Source organism: Onychostruthus taczanowskii, unplaced genomic scaffold, assembly GCF_017590055.1.
Source record: "Onychostruthus taczanowskii isolate IOZ18803 unplaced genomic scaffold, ASM1759005v1 scaffold96, whole genome shotgun sequence".
In the NCBI taxonomy this organism is placed as follows: Eukaryota; Metazoa; Chordata; class Aves; order Passeriformes; family Passeridae; genus Onychostruthus; species Onychostruthus taczanowskii.
In genome coordinates this window covers 1,478,642-1,499,970 of record NW_024507657.1, presented here as the reverse complement: position 1 = coordinate 1,499,970, position 21,329 = coordinate 1,478,642, and the positions used below count along the sequence as shown (strand labels likewise).

Below are 21,329 nucleotides of genomic sequence, written 5' to 3'. Positions count from 1 at the left end.
CTTTTTCTGCTTTCTCCAGCTGACTTAGCCCACTTAATGGACAGAACCTATGAAAGAAAACTGCCTGTCAGCTCTTTGACAGTAGCCCGGGTAAGGAAATAAATCCCAATCGTAAACTGGTAGAAGTGACTGTGGAATGCTTGTGTAGTGAAGTGAGCTGTGAGGTGATAAATGATACCACCTCTGTTAGGAGTTTCGGAATCATGAATGTCTTGTTATACTATTAAATTGCTGTATAAAGCTGTTTTATTGATACTTTGTACTCATTAGTTAGTACCCAGATCATAGGGTCTTCAAAACAGATTTTTTTTCTCAGTAAAATTGGGCATCATTGTTATTGGGTTGTGTATTTCCCTAATATGTGTTTCCTGTCTTCCTGTGGTTTCTTTGTGAGAGCTTTACAACCTCCTCAGGCACTGAATAAGAGCCCAGGCTGCTAAGGGAATGCATTGAATTAGTACACTGCACTGTCTGTGTTCTTCCAGTTCCAGGCTTCTTTCAGAGTGAGGCAGAGGTGGACATATTTTGCTTTTATAGCTTTCTTTCACTGCAGCAGACTGAGGCAGAACAAATGCTGACATGGGTTAAGCAAAGCCATTATTTTTACTGGGAAGAAGGGTAACCAGTTCCATCCTCTGGATGGTTTAATCTGAAAAAGGGGAGGAAAAGCAGACATATGTGTTTTTAAATTCCCTGCGTAGATGAGTGTTTGTAATGAAGAAGGAGAATAAATAAGTTGTTTGTTTAAAAAACAAAACAACAAACTAGTTTCAGTCTTCAAAATTATCCAGAGAAGCTGAGTTATCTCAGTAATACCACTAATTAGGATAATTTGCATCACTAACTGAGGAGTGACTGAACACTTTGTTCAGTTACAAGAGCAAGCATTTACACAGATCAAGCATTCTTGACCATTGCTTTTGACACAGTGTCCACGAAGGAAATGGGTGTTCCTCTCCTTTTTATGAATCAGATTTATTCCTTTCCTGCTTTGGGCTGACCTCCCTGGAGAAGTAGCATTTTCAGATTGTCAAATAGCCCCACTTTCCAATACCTGGAGCTAACATCAGTTTCTTATTTTCTGGAATGTAGGTAAAGCACACAGGCATGCTTATTGCCATGCTCAGAAGATGAGATCTCTATGTATACAGAATGCAAAGAAAATGAAGGAATGGGAGACCAAATACCAGTCGGCTGAATTATTGTTTTTAGATTAGGCTTAGGGTAAGAGAAGTACAGGCCTTGAGAACGTTTGTTTATTCTGAACTAAAGATATTATATTATAAAGATGCCATAGTGCTCCAACACCTTTATGCTTATGTTAGTAAAATGTACAGGAAAACAGGATGCACTGTTACCATAAGACAAAGTCTGGTTGAAAACTTGGCTTGTATCTAAGTAATTGATAGCACTGGGAGTTCTGTAAGAAGACAGGATTGTAAGTGAGAGGACAATTGTGCTGTACAACATGGGAGGATGATTTTTTTCCTAACATTGTTTATAGTGAAATACAAAATTTTGCTGTCCCTGTGCTTCAGAATATGTACTGTGGATAGGCACAGCAGGCAAACTTTAGAGAAAATAATGTTTTTTGAATAAAAACCTATGAGGCATGTCAAAACTGTCTCAAAATTGTGGCAAAAAAATGTAAGGAACTGAATATATGCTTAAAATAAAGGGTGTGATTAAAGAGCAAAATATTTAAAGGAACAGCAAAAATACAGGATACTGAGCTATAGGTGTTTAATCCTCAGACGGCTTTCAAGATGCATAAGGTTTCTCAGATTTAAGGGAAAGAGTTGTCTCAGTTTAAAAAGATTGGAGTTTTAGCAGTCTAGAAGAAACCAGAATTAGGAGCAAGAAGAGATATGAAGAATTCCAGTACTGTCAGACAGCTGAATGTTCCAGACAAATGTATTTTGTTATTAGTTATTTTCTTCTAATATGCTTCATGTGAGTCCTCCTTTTTTAAGCTTTTATTTCTTATTTTGTAATAGTTTGTTGACAACATTTCTTCACGAGAAGAAGTGGATCAAGCCGAGTACTACCTTTACAAGTAAGCATCTTTTCCCCTCAACACGAACTTTGAGTCATACGAGTAAATACCATGAAGCCTTGTCCTTTGAAGACTGACCCTTTCCAGCTTCTTGGCTGTGATTTCTCTCTTGCAAAGTATGTGCATCTACTTGTCTTCCGACTCACAGCCAAGGGCTTTCTTGCCACCTTCTCCATGGTTGTGGCTGCCCTTCTCTGGACCTCTGGCATTGTCTCCTGTCAAGCATGTTAATCTGAGATACTGAGCTAGCAGCTAATGCAACCTGCAGCTTTGGTTTATTTTAGAGATGCTGAAAATATAAGCAGTCATGTTTGTTCACTCTTTTTCCTTCTAATACTTTTTTTTGTTCTCTGAATCATTATTTTTCTGAATTGCCTACATGATATTTGGATGTCTAAGTGTAGGACTTAAGGAAGCTTGTTTCCATAGAACACGGAAGAATGAAAATGGGCATCCTGTGGTAATCAATTCAAGGGTGAATGAAATATATTATTCCCCTAGTACTCGTATGTTTCCCAGATAAGCTGTGTGTAGTTCACTTTGTGCATGAGTTGTTATGGTTTTTGGCAACTATTTTTGTGTTGATTGAAGTGTACAGGTTTTCTGGTACAGGTTTTTGCTTGTTTCAAGTCAATACCTCTCAATATTGACTTTAAGAGGATAGCAATTATTGCTGATCACTAGAATAAATTAGTTATTTTATGACAGTTGCACACACATTTTGAGAACTAAGTTTTGTGATGGAGAAAGTAACACATCCTGTCAAAGTGCATGAGAGAGCATCCTTACAAACAATGTCAGGTTGTTATTTATAAATAATAATGATTGCGTTTTTTTAGTTAAGATGTTTTCTGGATAGCTGGTTTAACTGTATGCACAGTTTTAAGTACATGACTGCATTAGACTTCAGATGTCCCTGGTTCTATGGTACTACTGGGACAGTATCCAAACCTTGGAACTTCAAGACGGAAACAATAGAAATGGGTGAATACTAGCAATATCCTGTAGTTTAAAAATAAAAGTAGGAAGAAGAATCACTCACAGAGGGCAGGTTAGTGACATTTTCATTCCTTTTGATCAGGATTCCACTAGTCTTACCAGAATCTGTGGTCAGAAATCAGTTTTCCTGATTTCTTGCAGCTGCAGAGATGACAACAGAAGAAGGTAAAGCCAGTTTAATGCAAGCCCTCTAGTACCTTTTAGTAGTATTCTTGAATGTGTTGCATTATGTCACGTGTCCTTACTTTCTCTGTGATGGAGTCAGGCCCTCTAGGGTCAGGGATTTCAAGAGGCCTTTGACTTCCCTGACATGCAAAGGAAAGTGGGATAGTTTTAATTGCTAAATCTCAAAATGGCACAGATAAAATCCAGACAGTGAGGTGTCTGTAATGTATCTTACAGATTCTTTCTTGAAAAAAGGAGTTCAAAAAGAGTGACAAAAACTTAAAAGCATAAAAAATGATCCATAGTAAGAGAGAGAGAATATTATGGGAGTCTCTGACGTGTAAATATCCTTCTTAGTCTTAATATATTATTGGTTAGTAGCTCAGGTAATAACACAGGATTTCTATCCTTAAGAACACATTCTAGCAGAGAGAGTTGCAGTTCAAAAGCAATAATGGTTATTTACAATTTTCCTAAGATAAAATTCCACTGTGACTGGTGAGAGTATATCTGTGTGCATATCAAATATAATAATTTGCTATTGATACAGATTTTAGTCCTCCATATGGAGAGAATAGAAAAGTATTGATGTGTCAGTCACATGGCTTGTCGGACATGCTCTGGCTGAATTTTTTCTTCTTTGTGTCCCTGTGATGGTGCTGTGTTTTGATGTTGCAAAATGCTGTCTTTTGGTGGTATTAGCATCAACTTTCAAGGAGACTTCATTCCAAACTATTCTTAAAATGAATGTGTATTCAGGTAGTGAAACAGCATAGAGAGGTCTGTAATTCATGTAAAAATCCTAATTGTAACAGCATTTTCTCTGTCTAGTGAAAATAAGCATTCTAGCTTCAGGATATAGGAGATGTGGGTATTTAGAAGACCCTTTAGTTGGTCTTTACAGTTTGCACTTAGGTTGGAGATAAAATGAAAGACATTTTTATAAATACAGGTCTTTGCAGCTGTGAGGATATTTGACACAGAAAAATGTCTCATGTAAATGGCCACACCATGAAACATAAATGAGGGGTGTAGAGAGGAAAAGTTAAGAAGCAGAGAAGCTTTGACAGGAAATCACTATTTTTCTGCCTTAATGAGAAAGTTCCAAGAACAATTTTTCTTTTATTTAAGGAGAGGAAACTTCTGAACAGGAGAAAAGCAGTATCAGAAAAAAACTGGTTTTAAATCTGTTTTTTACGTTTTATTTTTTCTGAGATATACAAGTCTATTGCAAGCAAGGGTTGTGTACCTGGCGTGGTAAGTTGACTGTATATGCATTTGACTGAACATAATTAGTCAGAATGCTCCCAGATCCTGTGGTTTTCCCCTTAGATGCTTGTTGAGTATATAGAGGGAAAACTGGTACCTCTCCCCAGTGTTTGGAGCTTCTGGGAACCTGAGGGGAAAGGTAATCAGTTCCAAGGTCCCTACAAGGTTGTAAGATGTTCCTGGTACAAAAGGCAAACTGCCTGTGGGAAGAATCAGACGGAAGTAATGGCATTTCCATGCATGCAGTGTGGGGTTTTCCTGAAGATGGGTGTGACAGATCTTGTAATTTTTAGCTTTGTAGACTGGAGACTTTCTATGTATAATGTGAGGCAGAACATAGTTTCAGAAATTCTGGAGCATTACCATAATGCATTTAGGATCCCAAAATAAAATATATTTGTTATATTTAGACCTATTTAAATTTTCTGTCCTTTTAAAGCATAGGATCTGCAGCCATACTGTCTCCACAGAGGATCTTGAGCTCTCAAGAATAGCTGCGTGGAAACTGCTATTGTGGAACATGTCAGTAAGATGCTAAAGGCCAGTTTGAGGCATGATGTCATCTGCTTTCAGTGCTTCTCTTTTTGTTCTCTTCTGAATAACTTCCCCAGTCTGTTAACTGTCAGACTTTAAAAAAATCCTTTCATCTCCTAGGATCCCAGCAAAAATTCTCATCAGAATGCAGAGCACTTTCAGCCAGATCAAAGATCTGCAGTTCGCTGTACTTTGTCCTCTCTCACTGAGATGTCACTATTTCACACATCAGGGTGTTTTTCTTATGATTGAAACATTAGCATAATGAAGAGGGGTTTTGTGATGAGGTAACTACTGATTTTGTATGTAGGTTTTATGCCAACAAAGATTTTTCAATGTGTGTGAAAAGAAAGGGTGAAGTTTTTCTTATGTTGAAACTCCTCAAGAGAATTTTTAATTGCATTAAACCCATGACCCACCGTGTAGAAAAAACTATACACAGTGTCTGGAGAATGTTTTTGTATGTGCATGTGCTCTACAAATTCTTGGCTAGATTTTTTTATTGCCTTTCTGTTATTGGTAATTTTTTTTTTTTTTTGAAAACACAGCTTTTTCTGCAGACTTCAGGATTTATTACCTGGGGTCCATACCATACTCTAAGCACAAAATGGGACAATAGCAAATGATTAGAAGTTATTCTTAGATGTACTATTTTTACTAGAATCATAGAATTGTTTAGGTTGGATGGTAGTAAGTTACAGTCTTGAGGCCTGCCCCTTCTGGGGCTGTAATCTCTGTCCATATGAAATTGTGCTTTTTCCTAATAATACCTGTGTGTTGCTGCTCAGGGCAACATTACATGCAAAATAAGTTTCACCTGCGCTCTCTGTATATATGCACTCGCTATGCATGTCTGTTCTGTGGATACAGAAATTGCACTTTTACCTTCCTACCAGCTTAGTGTCTGAAAATGTTGTTACTCTAAAGTATTGTTTATAACAAATTTTCACAATGTACCAAAAAAAAGTATCTCTGAATGATACTTGCATGGCATTCATTCTTACTATTATGGTACTTTGTTTCTGTATAGAAATCTACAGTACATAATGAATACCATTACCTGTTCCAGCACAAATAGAAGAGATGTAGACACAGTCCTATAACATAATTAATTCTTCCTTTGAGACATTTTCATCCTCTTAAGGCTGTAGGTGAAATAACTGATCAAGTCTTGGTTTACAATGCCTCCAGAGAAGTATATGGGTTAAAAAAAAAAGGTATAAAAATAAATGAGTCAGAAATAGCTGCCTGCTATTCAAGTTATGCAGCAGTTATATTTTTAAATGGTATTGAGAAGTGGTGGAAGCATCTGAAGAGAAAAATACAATTTGTTGGCAGAATGGTATGTTTTACCAGTTTGGACACCTGCCTAGGCTGAGCACTCTAAAATAAGTTAATTTGCAAAAGATTTGCAAAAGCTTTTCAGAAGGTAAGGAGGCACAATGAAGGGAAACACCAATGTACCTCATTAGAATATTTAATTATTTTCATGTGAATGACAGAAATACCAGTGTTTAGTGCTGTTCTGCTATGGTTGCCAGTGTGTGATGCTGCTTTATGTGAAGAAATATTGGAGACTATCCAAGCCAGAGCTGTGAGATGTAGGTGTTTTGGCTGTAGGGACTCCACTGTGCTTCTGGCGCCAGCATTCACTCATTTCTACACAGAGGGGCGCATGTTCTTACTCTCCCTCTCATCTTTCACAGTTTCTGTGTTGTATTCATCTGAACTGTTGGAATCTTTGGAAAAAAAACCATTAGTAACTACATTTCAGAACCCAGAGCCAAGTTTCAGCAAGCCTTATCCTGTAACAACATCAAATTTCAGTGTGCTCAGTGTAACATGCTTTGAAGTGTGGGACAACCATCGTTAAAGATAAAACCTTGAAGAGCATTCAGAAGGATCTTTTCCTGTAATACATGCCCTTTCATTCGTCTGCTTTTCATAGTTCATCTGTCCTTTTGTATATATAGTTTTCTTTAAACGTGGCAGAAACCAGTCAACAATTTTCTAGGCACAAAAAGTTGGAAGGCTTTTCATCAGCGCTGATTTTTTTGTTGTATGTTGCCAATGCCAGAAGGATAAGCATTTGGATTTTAAAAGCTTTATATTTAAAACAGGAGGAAAAGAAGGATTCTTCTACAAACAGAATGCAATAAATTGGTGTTGGGGGTAATCTCTCTTCCTCCTCATCCACAGTATTTCTGGAGTCAAAAGATAGACAAAGCCAGTTAGTTCAGAAATTGACAGAAATTACTTGGTCCACATGTAATGGACACATTTTTCATTTAATGTTGGAAGACAGGCTTTCATTACAATTCTTGGAAGAAAAGAGTATAGCAGAATTTCCATATCTTTTACCCAGCATCTTGCCAACAGCTCAAAGCTTTTTGTCTAATAGCTTCTATGGGAAATAGTCTAAAGTACAATGTGACCAGATCTCAACTGTTGCACTCATATGTTGAAGGAGATAGGGCAATTTTGTCTCAGAGTTTGACCCATGCTCCTCCTTAAAGGTCAGTTTTGCTGTGTCCAGTGGCATTCCAGAAGTTGTTTAGTAAACCCCTGCATCAGCAAAAAGCGTGTCTTGAGGCAGATCTTGCATTATGTTTCAGAAATACTGAAAGTCCAGACAGATGTTAAATGCAGCCAGAAATGTAGAGAGAGAGCCATTCATATGAATACAACTGGCCAGGACAGACTAAAACCTTGTATAAGATTCAGAATTTAAAACAAGTACAAGCAAAGATCTGTTCCTTTGTTAGCTTTAGTAATTTAGTTATTCCTGTTTCAGCTTAGATGTGGTAAGCATGCATTCCTGCTATTTTGAGTCACATTACTAATTTTTGAGCTAAACTAAACATAACATAGAAGAGTAGGGAGTATATTATGTCTGCAGCTGTAGAAGAGGCAATAGTTATTAAAAATTCTGTTTTCAATTGCTTAACTAGTAGCCTTCTCTAGTTTTCTTGTAAAGCTACCTGTACAATATATGTTTCTTGGGGAAACAAATACCTTTAATACAGATTTTTTTTTAATGAGGGGTATGTGAGGTGGTTTATTTTTTAAATAGGAATTCTGTTGATTTTTTGGTTAGCTTTAATTTACAGAATTGTAGTGCTGAGTAGAACTGGGTTGTGGGTAGCCATTCAAATGAAAATATCAGGCTATTTCATTTTCATCTATTCTTACACAGCATATACGAAATAATGAAATAAGCTAAAAGTGGGAGTGTTTATCCTGTACTTTGGGAAATTCAGGTTTTTGTGCTACTGCAATTAGCATACTCAAAATCCTGAACAGTTTAAATGTCTTAAACAGAGGACCAAGTACAAAGTCAAAAGGCTTCTGGGCAGAAAATGTCTTAGGAATGTCAGTGATCAAGATTCTTCTGCTGTAATCAGTAGAAAAAGAAAGAATAAAGGTAGTTTTTTGAGGTAAGTTGTGATGTTATTTTGTTGCCATTAAAAGTGGTTTTCCAAGGAGGTGAATCAGGGTGTTCCTGGCTTAAATGGACTCTGCAAGCAGCTGTGGATGCTTCTGTTGAGATCAATCATTTTGTTAAAAATTGATTTTTAAGAACAGGATGAGTATTTAGAGCCCGTATTGTGTTAATTTTATTATGGAAAATTTAAGTTATGAGCTGGAGAGTGAAGATAATGCAATAAATAGTGTTGGCTTTCAAATGTCCTCAGTCTGGGAAATAGGAGTTGCATAGCTTGTCACAGCTATTGTGTTGGAAATACATCTTAGAATAAATGTGTGTGCTGTAAATTTTACTCACTTACCAGAATTTACTTTGTGTTTTTCCTTATAATTGTTTTCTCTGACTTGTAACTAAAAGAGGGCTTATAAGAAAGTGGGACTGGACATCCACTAAGAATGTGAAATGTTTTTAAACACTCCAGGGCATATCACGTGGTATTTTAACATGGAAAGGGATATCTGTCTGGTTTTCTATATTTTTTTTCCTTTACAATGTTTGAGGAAGCATTTTTTCAGGAGACTAATGTGAATGCTAGTAAGACCTATACAAATAGTTTCATGACATTTTTGTTTTTCTACATGGTAACAGTATATGCTCTTGCAGGTTGCATGGAAGTATGGATGCTGGGACGAAAGCATCTCTTAACATTCCACTGCCTGAGAATTCCTATTCTGTACTACACTTGTCAAGAAAACTGCCAGTATGTTTGAATGATGGCAAGTCATGTGCTAGTTTATAGGGTAGACTGATGGAGAGAAGGACAAAGGCATTAAGATATTTTTTTTCCTGTCATACCTCAGCCAATGTATGAAATACAAGGCTTATGCAATATTTCTGTGGGGACATCCCTTCATTTTACTTTATGTAATGAAAAGTCCATATGATCTCAGTTTTAAATCATTGTTTCATAAAATCTTGGCTTATGTCGCAGGCTTTTAAGATGACTATGATCTGACCAAGCATATGAAAAAGGGCCTACACCATCTAACTGGACTTGATAGTCAAGAAAAGTGTTCTGTGCTTTGTTGGTAACAGTGAAGATGTTCAGCTTAGTAATATGATACAGTAGAGTGGATCCAGTATAATCTGTTGTGCTCAGACTATCTGTGGTTTTAATGCACATTGCTGCATAGTATATAGTAACAGATAGCAGGTGTGATACAAGTTCCAGAAGGCAAAACCCTTTGGAAACGGAAAGAACATTTAAGATGACCATGTTAAGAGATGAAATAATCACCACAGTTATAGATCTGATCTACTTTGTTCTGTTATACTCCATTTTAGACAAAATGATTTTATAACCAAATGAAAATTATTATGATGGGAAGAAGGTGGATTTATGTTAGCATGCATCTTTCTTTAGCTTGTAAATTATTTGGCATGTTAATTTTCAAGTAGCTCCATTTTATTTTAAAAAATGATGTTCATGCTTTTGTAGGACTGAAAATGTTACAAAAACATTTAGTTATCAAGACATTTAGAAAATTATGTGATTACATCCAATAGACTGTAGATTTTTTTGGCCCCAGTTAAAGAAATTTGAAAAGTCAATTATGTTACTGTATTCCAGTGGTTTCATTTTTCTAAATAATTCCATCTTCAGAAATGTCCAGGAAGATCAGAGTGCAGAACAAAAATTAAAATAAATAGTTACATTTATTCAGCTTGTATATATCTTCTTATTTCTGCATGTACATTTGTGCCTGTGAAAAAGTGTTCTCCCTATGGGCAGAAGCTTGATTGCAGACAGATCCACAAAACAGTTCTTTGCTGTAATTAAATAGAGGAGTATTGAATCAGCAGATAAGCAAAGGTCATGTTTATTACTCTTATTGTTTACAGAAAAGTTATGTTAAGGTGCAAATTTCTGAATATAGGATGCTCAGTAGCAAAATGAAAAAAAAACCCCTGAACAGTCATTCAGGGTACTTAACATTTTTGGTTGTTTTGTTGCTGTGTTGGTTGCTTTGTCAGCTGTTTGCTTGGTTGGTTGGGGTTTTTTTTTTTTTTTTTTTTTTTTGTTGCTTAAATGCTGCTTTAATAGTGAGCATTTTGAAGCTGCATGCTCCAAATAACATATCTATGTTGTCTGCTGGAATGAGTCCAGTTGCATTTTCTGTGCTTCTCTGTACCAAGCACTCTGCTGAGCTACCTGCAACTGTTCCTTCTGCCATAGTTTCTGTTACCTCTTTCAGACATGTACTTGATAAATCCTTGCTTTCTAACTAGGTTGACTAATCCTGAATAGTCCCTTCCTTACCTTTCTTCTGGGTTTTTTTGGTGGAGGGTATTGTGGGGTGGAACAACAGTATAGGTTTGGAAGAAGCTTAGATAGAAGTCCGAGCTTTTCTTGTCAGCTGATTTTATCCCCTTTCCTGTTTCCTAAAATGCTTTTGTGCCCCAGTCCCCGAAGGAGAATGTCCCCAGGCTTTTCAGCTGCCTCTCTGTCTCCCCTTGCTACATCAGTTTGAAGGCCTGAGGGACTCAATTAAATGTGGAGTTGGTTGTTTCAGAAATAACACTGTGGCTGCTTTCATCAGTTGGTTTCTGTCTTCATCACTGATGCATCTCTGTGGGATGCTGGACTGCACATCCTTGAAAGGTGCTGGGGTTGTCCTTGCCTCCCAGCTTTCATCTAATTAATGATTGTGTGCATGTGTAGAGTGCTAGGTCCTCGGCTGATTGGGGCAGGTCCCTGGTAGCTTGGAGGAACTGTGTGTTTTCTCTTTGGACCAGGTGAGGATTAGACCCAGGATCTAGTTTAGGGACCATTTAAGCAGCGACAAAGAATGCTTTCTTGGATTTGTTGTTAAAATTGGAAAGGGACATACAAGAGAGCAGCTGATAGAAAGGCCTGTTTGCTCAGCTAGTTCCTTTAGTTCCTTTCTCATGCTGAAAAGTGAACAGGGATTTTGGTTATTTCCCCCCCACCCCACTCCTTCAGTCTAGAACTTGTCAGAGTGAAAGCATACAAATTTTGGCATCTGTATTTGCAAACCAATTTCCACCTTTATGAGTAATATCTGTTGTTTAAGAATTGGTGTGGATATAAAGCTACCTTTAATCTCCAAAGTCAACTTTACTATGATCCTCTTTATGTTGACATTTATTCTGCTCTCTCCTCTGTAACTACTGCTTTCATTTAAAAAAGGGGAAAAATACTCCTTTCTTCAGAGTTCCACTAGGGAGTGTGCAGAGCTGAACTAAATTGAGCTACAAGCTAAATAGACGGCCTCTGGCAGCAGACAGCTGGGTGTAAAATGGACACCATCTCCCTCCCCCTTGTCTACACAGTCTGTGCCAAAGTTGACAAACGAGACTGGCTTCTGGTGTGTCTGACTGGTGGTGAACGAGGTGTAGCAGCTACTCTGAAAACATGACAGCAGAACATGTGCAGCAATAGGGTTACAGTCCACTTTACCAGCAAAAAGATGTTTTTGTCTTCATTGAAGTTACTGTCCTGCAGTGATTACTTCTTTTTGCCGTTCTCTGTAAGTGGTGGTATGAATGTCAGTTTGGAGCCTGAATTCAAGGTCTGAGTAGGACTGTAAAAGGGCAAAGTAGCAACTCATCCTGGCCTTGCATTGTGGGCCAGTCATTAGCAGAACCAAAAGCATTAATGAGTTATCATAGAATATGCTGAGTTGGAAGGGACCAATCAGGCTCATTGAGCCCAACTCTTGGCTCTGCACGGGACACCCCAAGAATCACACTGTGTGCCTGAGAGCATTGTCCAAATGCTTACTGGACTCTGGCAGCCTTGGTGCTGTCACCGCTATATTTGTAACTAGCAATCTTGGATGTGTTCCTGTCTCAAAAGGGGAGAAATTACCAAATACCTTTTTGCATTATGAAATCCTCTGCCTGTTTTGGGTAGCACGACCTCATTTTATTGTGCAGCTTGCAGCTACCTACGCAAGGGAGCATTTGTCCTACAGTACGTGCAGTACTTAAAGAGAGGTAGCTGCCGTCTCTCTTTAAATAACGGATCTGATAGCACAGTCCTTTTCTGAAAAGAATAAAACAATCATGTACCTGGTAAGAGCCCACAAATTTGAAACTGCCTTACAAAATGTTTGAGTCCAGTTTGCCATATTTATCCTTGATGTACTTGCTGTTCCTTGGGATTGACACATGCAATGAGGCAAAGCACTCAATTTTGGTCTTGCTGGTCTCAGTAGTTAGATATACTAAGAGCTAGCTAGATGCCTCAGAAGTACTGTGATTGGGTACTGTGGTTACAGAACAGTTTAAAATGTGTAAAGGATTTGAGCATTTCTTGTTACTCCTTGCTAAAAGTATTTTTATTAGGAAATGCAAGATTGGAAGAAAAAAGAAATGCCAGTAAGCATTGCTCATTGAGACATGATGTGAAAAGTAAACAGAATAATGATGAACTGCGTGGTAGCCATGGCCTAGTCACCAGTGGTTGACCTTTTGGAAATGGTTGCCTTTTTGACAATGGCTGTGTATGAAACCACAGGTATCAGGGGTTTTGTCCTCTTTTTGGGTGTTTATATTTAATATTTAAGTCTTCTTGTCTGCCTCCCCTTCATTAATGGGGTGGAGAAGGAGAGCAAATGCACAAGGACATCAGACTGTAGCAGTGAAAAATGTAAATTTATTAGGTCAAAATTAGGCTAACTTGAATTGTCTGCCTCTGGCAGCAAATCTGAAAAGGTAAAACCTGAACTGTATAAATCTAGTTTGTGAAGTATTTGGCAGCAAATGCAAGGTTTGGCTCTTCCTCTGCTTAAGTTGGTTACTGAGATCCATTCAGTGTTTGTATTCCTGAAGCACTGTCTTCCCAGCACCTCTTTTTTGCTCTGATTGTGGTGTGAAACTAATTCTGCAGAATAAACAGTTTGGCTTGTACACTTCTGTATTGCAGCCTTTGACATACTCAAGACAGAAATACATCACTTATGATCTGTGGGAGTTCAAATGTGATCAAACTGAAAAGTGTCAAGGGTTATGTCAGTCAGTGTAATGTTACAGTGGTTTGAAGCTAATGTGGGAAGTGTTTTGTGAATCATAAAGAATTTTAGTAACATAAATGGAAAATGCAGCATAGTTACAATGTAGACTTCAGTCTACATTGTAACTATGCTACATGTAGGTTTCAGTGATTAGGTCTCTTAATTAAATTACATTAATTTTGCTCCAAGTTAAACCTACACTGAATATTAGTTGTTATTAAAAAGTTGCTGTTTGCAAATAAAATAATAGCAATATCTGTTAGAGGCTGATATTTTTTTCCTGCCGTAAAATCAAGACTGCTTTTCTTGACAGCAGTTTTTATGCATATGCATGAAGTATGCCCATTTAATATGGTGTGAATGGAGTATTCTCTCATAGTTTAGGCTTAGTGCTAAAAGGCAGAAACACCTTAATGTGTGATGCACTTCCTTCTGACACTGAGCTATTACAGAGCTTAGAATCACTGTTTTGTCTGCATGGAAAGCCCTTGGTGCTACATCTCTGTCCAGTTTGGTTAATGGTTACTGGTTAATGGTTACTGTGACATCCCTGCAGTAGAGCTAAGAGATGGAGGTTTTCTAAAACATCTGCAGTAATTTATTTTTTAAAAATTAAGCCTAATGAGCTTTAAAGCAATTCAGTCCTCAAATGACATGGAGTTATCTGTGGTTGAAAAAAGTCCATGACGCAAGTACTATTTGATACACAAAAGATTTGAAACTTAGTTTTGAAGTGCAGCTAGTGGGAGCTACCTTTCTGCTGGAAACTGACTTTCTGGCAGTCATTAGTCGCTTGGCAAAGTGAACTGGGTGCAAAGATGGTAACAGTAACTAGAAATTGCAAGCGAGCTTTTGCAAACATTTGGTTTTTATTTTGAGAAACAAGTTTATAACATGTATACTAGCTTTCAGACAGGTTTAATTTGTTGAAGTAATGACAGGCATAGCTGAGTTAGTAAAACAGTAACAATCAAATCAGTGATTTACTCATGTACCTTTTTTTACAGCCTTGTGTTAATCAGTTTTCAGAGATCCAAGTAAAAGAATCAGCAGAACTGACCCTTTGTTGAGCTTTGAAACAGCAAGTTTTATCCTGATGCACTTTGAAACTGCTGAGATTAAAAAAAAATTCCCTGAAGCAAGAAATATAGTATCTTGTATGATTCTTAATTTGTCTGTTTTTGTATGCCAGGATACCGGAAAAAGATATAATTAATGGAGGAGTCGGTTTTAAATTAGACTTGATTATGGTTGCATGGGGAAAAGGAAAGGCACTTGAGAGAATCTTATCAGCATCACTATAGCAACAGCTGACTTCCTCATTCCCTGTGTGTTTTCTCACCCTGTGATACTTTCTATACAGTATTGGTGACATTTGTATTCAAAACCAGTAATTTCAATTGTAAGTTCAGAAGTGTTTGTCACAGAGAGCTGTGTCCCTTATAGTCAGTAGTTTGGGGAGATGTTGGGTTTTTCATTATTGTTATTATTATGACACTACATTTTCTTCTTAATTGTTGCTCTTTGAGTGAATTTCATCTTTATGGTGAAAGTAGTATAGATTCCTCATGTATGTGAGAAGAAAACTAGATTTTTCCTGATTGTCTTTTTTCAAAAGGAGTAGGAGAGGTGAAGGGTGGTGGGTAACTGTTGTCCTGGAAAAAGGAGAAAAATATCAGTACTGTGTTCAAAAATGTCTTTATTTGGTTTTCTTCATTGCAGTTCACCTCATCATTTTGTTAAGTTGAAAAGGGAGGTTGCTTTATTCATAGTTTGCATTTGAAATAAAACTGAATGTGATAAATTTACCTTCTTCTTGAGACTAAAACAGGCATCACCACCTTTTCTTGGTAGCAGTGTTCTTTTACCTACAAGTCAAGCTGAGGATCCCCAAATGTCCATTTTTAGTGAGCTAGCTGGTGACCTTCCCTTTAACTTAGAAGAAGGAATTGTGTTGATACTGGATTTTTAAATGTTAAGGTCTTTAGCTTCCAGCTAGGTAAGGCCTGTGACTGATGTCATCCTATTTCAGGTTAGGCATACAGAGCATGTTCAGCCAAACTGACACAGATTAGTTCACAGCCTTCTTAGTAGTGAACTTCCATTAGAGTTCTGCCAGAGAATATATAATTCTGAAAATCTACTTGATTAGAGGAACTTGTTAGAAAACACGTTCAGCAGCCTCAAAGAGTTTTCTCAGGAACAGAGAAAGAGTGTACTGAGTGTATGTTGTTTGAGCCTTGGCTTTGCTTTTTCAGTCTGAACTTATTAGAATAAAGATTTGAAGCATATAAGGTAAACATGGGATATTAATCAGGTTGTCTGAAGGATTGCTGCTTTGTGCTTTGCAAATATTTCTAGGGGGGTTCAGGGCTGCTTGGTGTAACCTGCTGGCAGAAGGCTGGAAGAGCAGCTCTACTGCAGTTCTGTTAGGTTGACTGCCTCTGGATGGAAGGATTGACAAATAATACAGGAGTAATATTTTTCAGGAATACCAGTAGTTGTTTAAAATATTGCGATACCAGGAATACCAATAAATTGCTTCAAACTTGCCATAGGCTCTTTATCTGTTGTATTGCTGGTTTTTTTGTAATAGCTCTTAGGTCTATTTATGTATAAGCAAGGCATTTCTTTCATGCTGTGGTAAACTGCTTGTCCTTTCATACATTATCTTGAGATTTTAAAAATTTATCTAGGATTTTTCAACTCTTTGATCATATTGTTTTATAAACTTTTAATGTAATAAAGCTTGTTCCTTATGCTTTACTCTCGAAGGTTCCTTAAATTCATCAAAAGGAGGAAGAGCATTTGGTGATAAGAGGCTGACAACAATGCACAGGAAAAAAAAAAGAAAAACTATCAAAATAGCTAGGACAATAAAGAATAAACTACTTCCTAGCTGGTATATGGTGAATGCTATGTGATAGTTACACTATCTGTTTCTCTGTTAGAAAGAGACTTCGTGAAGCTGAGCTTTCTGTGCATGAGTGTAGTTTTGAGCAATGCAATAGCTACCCTGAAACTACTGAATAATGAATTTTCTCCCTTCAGTCATTGGTAGAGGAAAGTTACCCAGGTGATATCCTGAGTCTTCCTAAATAACTGTGTAGTAGGTACTTCTAGCCAAAATATCTCCTTTTCCAAATCTAGTCTTATTACTAAGCTTAAGGATTAAGAAAAAGATGAACTTGTAATGTTGAAGTGAACAGAAATAAAACCTTAATGTAGTTTACATGAAACAAGACATGATACTTAAAATATCCTTAAAGTCTCCTGCTCAGCCTTGATGTTTCACTGTGGTTCTATACTGTAGTTTCTCCATATCTGATCATTTAGGTTTGTTTTGGGGCCATCATCAGATATGCGTTAGTGATGTAAGAGCTCTGTGCAAGTCTTGAACAAAAAATGTTGTGCATAAAATATGAATTCATGTGGAGGTGGAGAGACCTTAATTTAAAAGAATTAATTTTAACATCAAAGCAATCAAGTTAAATTTGTTCAAAATAAAAGACAGGGGAAAGTCAATAAGAATTAGAATAGGGGCTGAATGTGGAGTTTTTTCAGGGAGTCTGCAAACCAGCTTTCTGCTTGTGTAAGATTCTGCCTCAGCCTTAGACTATGCTCTGTTGCAGTTGTCATGTCTAATTTTTTAACCTGTCCTATTACTGCTTTTGATAATTGATTTCTTATAGTACACATACTGCTTGAGGTTTTTATTTCAATACAAAAGCAATGTGTTCCCTGTGTTTTTGAGTGTAGGTAGTTAATGTGTGAGGCATTTCCTATAGGAATGGTAGGTTTACACAAGAAACTTTTACAAGATTTATACAAAAAAGGTGAAGGCTAAAATGGCAGTCGAAGAAGAGATGGAAAAATAGAGTTCTGTTCATTTTTGAAAGAAAATTTCTGTCAATAATGATTGCTTTTCCAGAATTGTTTTCTTTGACACTGACATATGAGCAATGCCTCTGGGTCCATTTAAAATGTAGATGATTTTCCCCAAGCCTTGTGGCTTGAAATGACAAACAAAGGGAGAGTTTTGGGTGACAGCCTTCCAGTTTCCAGGCTAAGCCTGCCTGGAATCCATTTGATCATTATGCACTGTAGCTGAAAAAAATGTGCCTGGGAAGAAAAAAACATGGCATTGTTAATGCTTCTCAGCCCTGTATGACTCATGTAAAATGTGGAATTGCTTTGGATTCATTCCATTGAGATAGCTTCTTCCTGGTTTGCAGAGATGTTTCCTATTGTATTTATTCATTTTAAGTCTCTTAACATTTTGTATTGGGACTTCGTAGAATTTTAAGTGGATGAGAGGTAATCTGGCACTCTCCCTTTCTGTTGAAAATATATGAACATGCAGACCCATGTTTCTCTCTAGTTTTAAAAGAAGAGAGATAGGAAGTGTAGAATGTGTGGATCATTACAAGATGCTTTCTCATTTGGTCAGGTAAAGGTGGAGAAAGGAAGGGTCTCTTCCTTCTGTTTCACAGATTGGGGAAGGATGGGGAAGAGAGAAAATAGTGTCTTGTGCAAGGATAGCTTCTGGGAATACCAGGAACTGGAATGGCCCTTAAGAAAGCCCCAGAGTCCAAAATGGAACTTGTGATCAACAAAGAATGGGAACCCATATGCTGAGCTGGTTTTCCCTCTATACGACCAGGAAGAGCAGAGCTCTTCCTCATGGTATGTCATGTCACTTCTGCAGCACTTTCTCCTCTGTAATTCAGCAAATTTTCCTTCACCATCTTCCTCATTTGTGACTGTCCCCAAAGCAATGAAGTGCCCCTTGCCTCCAGCAAGGGGTGGTCTGTTTGCTCTCAGGTTTGCTGCATTACTTTCCTTGAGAAGACAGGGTTGTGAAAGCAACTAGAGTGCATCACCACTTGATGGCACAAACAAATTGCTAGTCTGAAATAAATGAGTAGGAATTCAGCTTTTCTGCAGTGTGTGAGTGCACCAGTGCGCCAAATAAGTCATGCTTGCTGTTGTAGTACAGCATCCCATGAAGCACTCCCAGCATCTGTTAAACTTTTTTGTTGTTTAATTTCTTTCACACAGCATGAGTACCCCAGCACTACTGAAAATAATGAGCAGTAGGGCTTTATGCGGTAACTTAGTAAACTGACAATGTAGCCCAATGTACTGGCCTATTTGTGAGCAAGAGAAGAATGTACTTGCTTGGCTGAAAATGTTCTGGTTGCCTTGTACTGAGGCTGTACACTCCTATCTCTTCCAAGTTATAATCATTTTGCAAGTACAAAGCAACTGTTAGTGAAAATCGAGTTTCTGGACTGCATAATTTGAACAGCTTTTAAAAAATAAAATTAATTCTCTAGAGTATTGCATTGTGTGCTGTTAGATTCACAATGACGTTGATATTTCAGGCTCTTCATGTATTACAAATACTTCTTTTTTTATACCCCATAGAGGCAGATGTTCCCAGTTCAGTGACTGGAAGGATGACCATATTGATTCTTTAGCCATTAACATTAAAGTGTACCAACAGAGAGCTTCTCCAATACTGTTACAGTTCCATCTTGTCTTTTCTGAACACATTGTAAGAACCTTGGCTTCTCTGGTTTTTATTAGCTCTCAGAAAAATGAGTTTCAGCAACAGGCATCTGCAAGATAACCTTCTGGTCTTTCCATCAAACACACAGCAGTTGCTAGAGACTTCCTTTATTTAATTCATTCTGAATCCTCACTTTTTTTCTGTAGTTTTAGCTTCCTTCTGTCTTTTCATCTGTCCCTGAACATATTGCCTTGCTTAATTATATCCTGTTTGGTGGACAGAGAGAAGGGGGAGGATGTTAATGCTTGTCAAAATGATGAGCAACCTCCTCTTTTTCCTGATTCCATTTCAAATACAAGTGCCTGCCACAACATTTGGTTGATTTGTCTAGGTTAACTGTAAAAAAAGATACTCTGTTGGTTTCTCTTTTCAGCTAGTACAATAGAGATAGAGCTTATCTCAGCATTATATGGATCAGAAGCAATTAAAGTTTGCAGTGTAGTTGTTTCCCTTCCAATTCTCCTACCACATCATGGATTAATGGAAGTGTCTAGTGTTGAGGGATCTTGTACATGCATATGTATTGCATTCATGCACCAGTCCCCTCTCTTCATTCCCATGCAACTGACTTGTAATTAATTGTTAGAATTAACTAGAAAATTACTTTGAGAAGCTCTTTGCTTTTCATTTGCGTAGCACCTAGGGCAGGCAAGACCGGATCTGAACATAAAGATCTTAATAGTAACATACATGCAGTAATTATATCTGAGAGATCCTGTGGTTGTCATACACACGCACACACACATCAGTTCAGCACTATAACAGCTGATATGCAGATTTTTTACGACATGCCTCTGGATTTTGTGCATATTGATTTCAACAATGAGCATTGATTGGATCAGCTTCATGCTGTTTCTAGGCCATATTGTATCCCTGTTAGGCCTTCTGCTGTCCAAATCCAGTTTTACTTTGAAACTTAGAAACTTCCATTACAGTAAGCTTGAGCAATCCCAAGGTGCAGGGAGTTTAGGAGTGCTCTCTCTCGCTGTGGTGTACTCAGGAGAATAAACAGAGCTGTGAAAAAAGTTGAATATTCAAATGCATTAAAAACGGCTGGTTAGGTTTGTTGTTGTTGTTTGAATACTTGCTTTTCATTTGCAAAGATTCTATCAGTAGAAAGCCTGAATATTTGAGAGCATCGGTGTCATGTTTTTTGAAAGACAAGTCTGTTGTTTTCCACTTGTGAAACAATATTAACCATTTAATGAAACTTTAAAATATGTTGGCAGCATTATTGCTGGGTGCTGGTGTTCCAACTTGACCCTTCTTAAATGGCTGGTGAAAGAGTCTGTAGCAATTAGATAATTTTTTTCATCAAAATATTATTAAATCCAAATTCCTGTAACTGATACTTGCTGAAAGCATTTGTCCATGACACAGGACTTCAGTGAAAGCAAATACACGTTCTTGCTGCTCTCAGTATTTGAACTCCAGAGAGAAGAAAATGGAAAGTAATTATAGCACCAGAATGGATGCTTGCAATTTGATATTCAAAGCATGCTTTTCTTTTGCTATTAAGTTCTAATTTAATGGGGAGATTTCTATGCCACTTACAAATACTTGTATTTAGATTCTGTAGTTGTTTAGCTCCACTTTTGGCATGGCTGTCTTTGTTCTGAAGGCTCTCTAGGCTGCAGTACTTTTCCAGCCTTGGTCATCTGTGTAGCCCTCAGTGATAGACAAGCGATTTACTGAAGGGGAAAGAGGGTTGGTGGCCGCATTAATCTGATAAACGTTCTGGAAAGCATGCTCACTCAGATGGAAGAGTCTACCCTGTCTCTAAATGGTGCTGCATCTTGGCTTGGGGCTGCGAGCATCTGCACATGAGCTCAGCTCAGTCATTGGTGTTCTTCACAGAAAGTGGCAGTCACTTCTGTGCTGGGGACTGAGATCAGTTTTCATTTGAATTGAGAAAGACTGCATACATCTCTTCACACGTGGATGTGAAAATCAGCTCAGGATCAAGGCAGCAACTCCTACCACTGAACTTTTAACTGGTGCTTGAATGTTTGCCAAAACTAAAGCTCCATGTGTTTTTTGTCACTGTTTGTTCAAATATGGAGCAAAGTGCATGTGTCTGAATAAGGATGAAATGTGATTAAAAGTATTTAATTTTCCAAATTGGTTGAGCACTGGAGTGAGTTGCCTTGGAAGACTGCTGAAGTCATGGCATGAGGTATCTCAGAATAGATTAGGCCAGTATAGAGGGGCAGGGAAAAGCTTTCCACCAGAGTTTCCCTGTGCATGAGGTATGCCTCACTGATG

The 21,329-nt window shown here is 37.6% G+C and overlaps 1 protein-coding gene across 1 annotated transcript in view; it reads left to right on the top strand.

Annotated features, from left to right (window-relative positions):
* The window catches only part of MRPS27 (mitochondrial ribosomal protein S27), a 41,433-nt gene that overhangs the window by 7,388 nt on the left and 12,716 nt on the right, over window positions 1-21,329 (top strand). Inside the window, exons 3-4 of the mRNA XM_041426920.1 lie at window positions 20-90; window positions 1,998-2,056. Coding sequence (XP_041282854.1) covers window positions 20-90; window positions 1,998-2,056 — 130 coding nt within the window. The remainder of the gene's footprint in view (window positions 1-19; window positions 91-1,997; window positions 2,057-21,329) is intronic.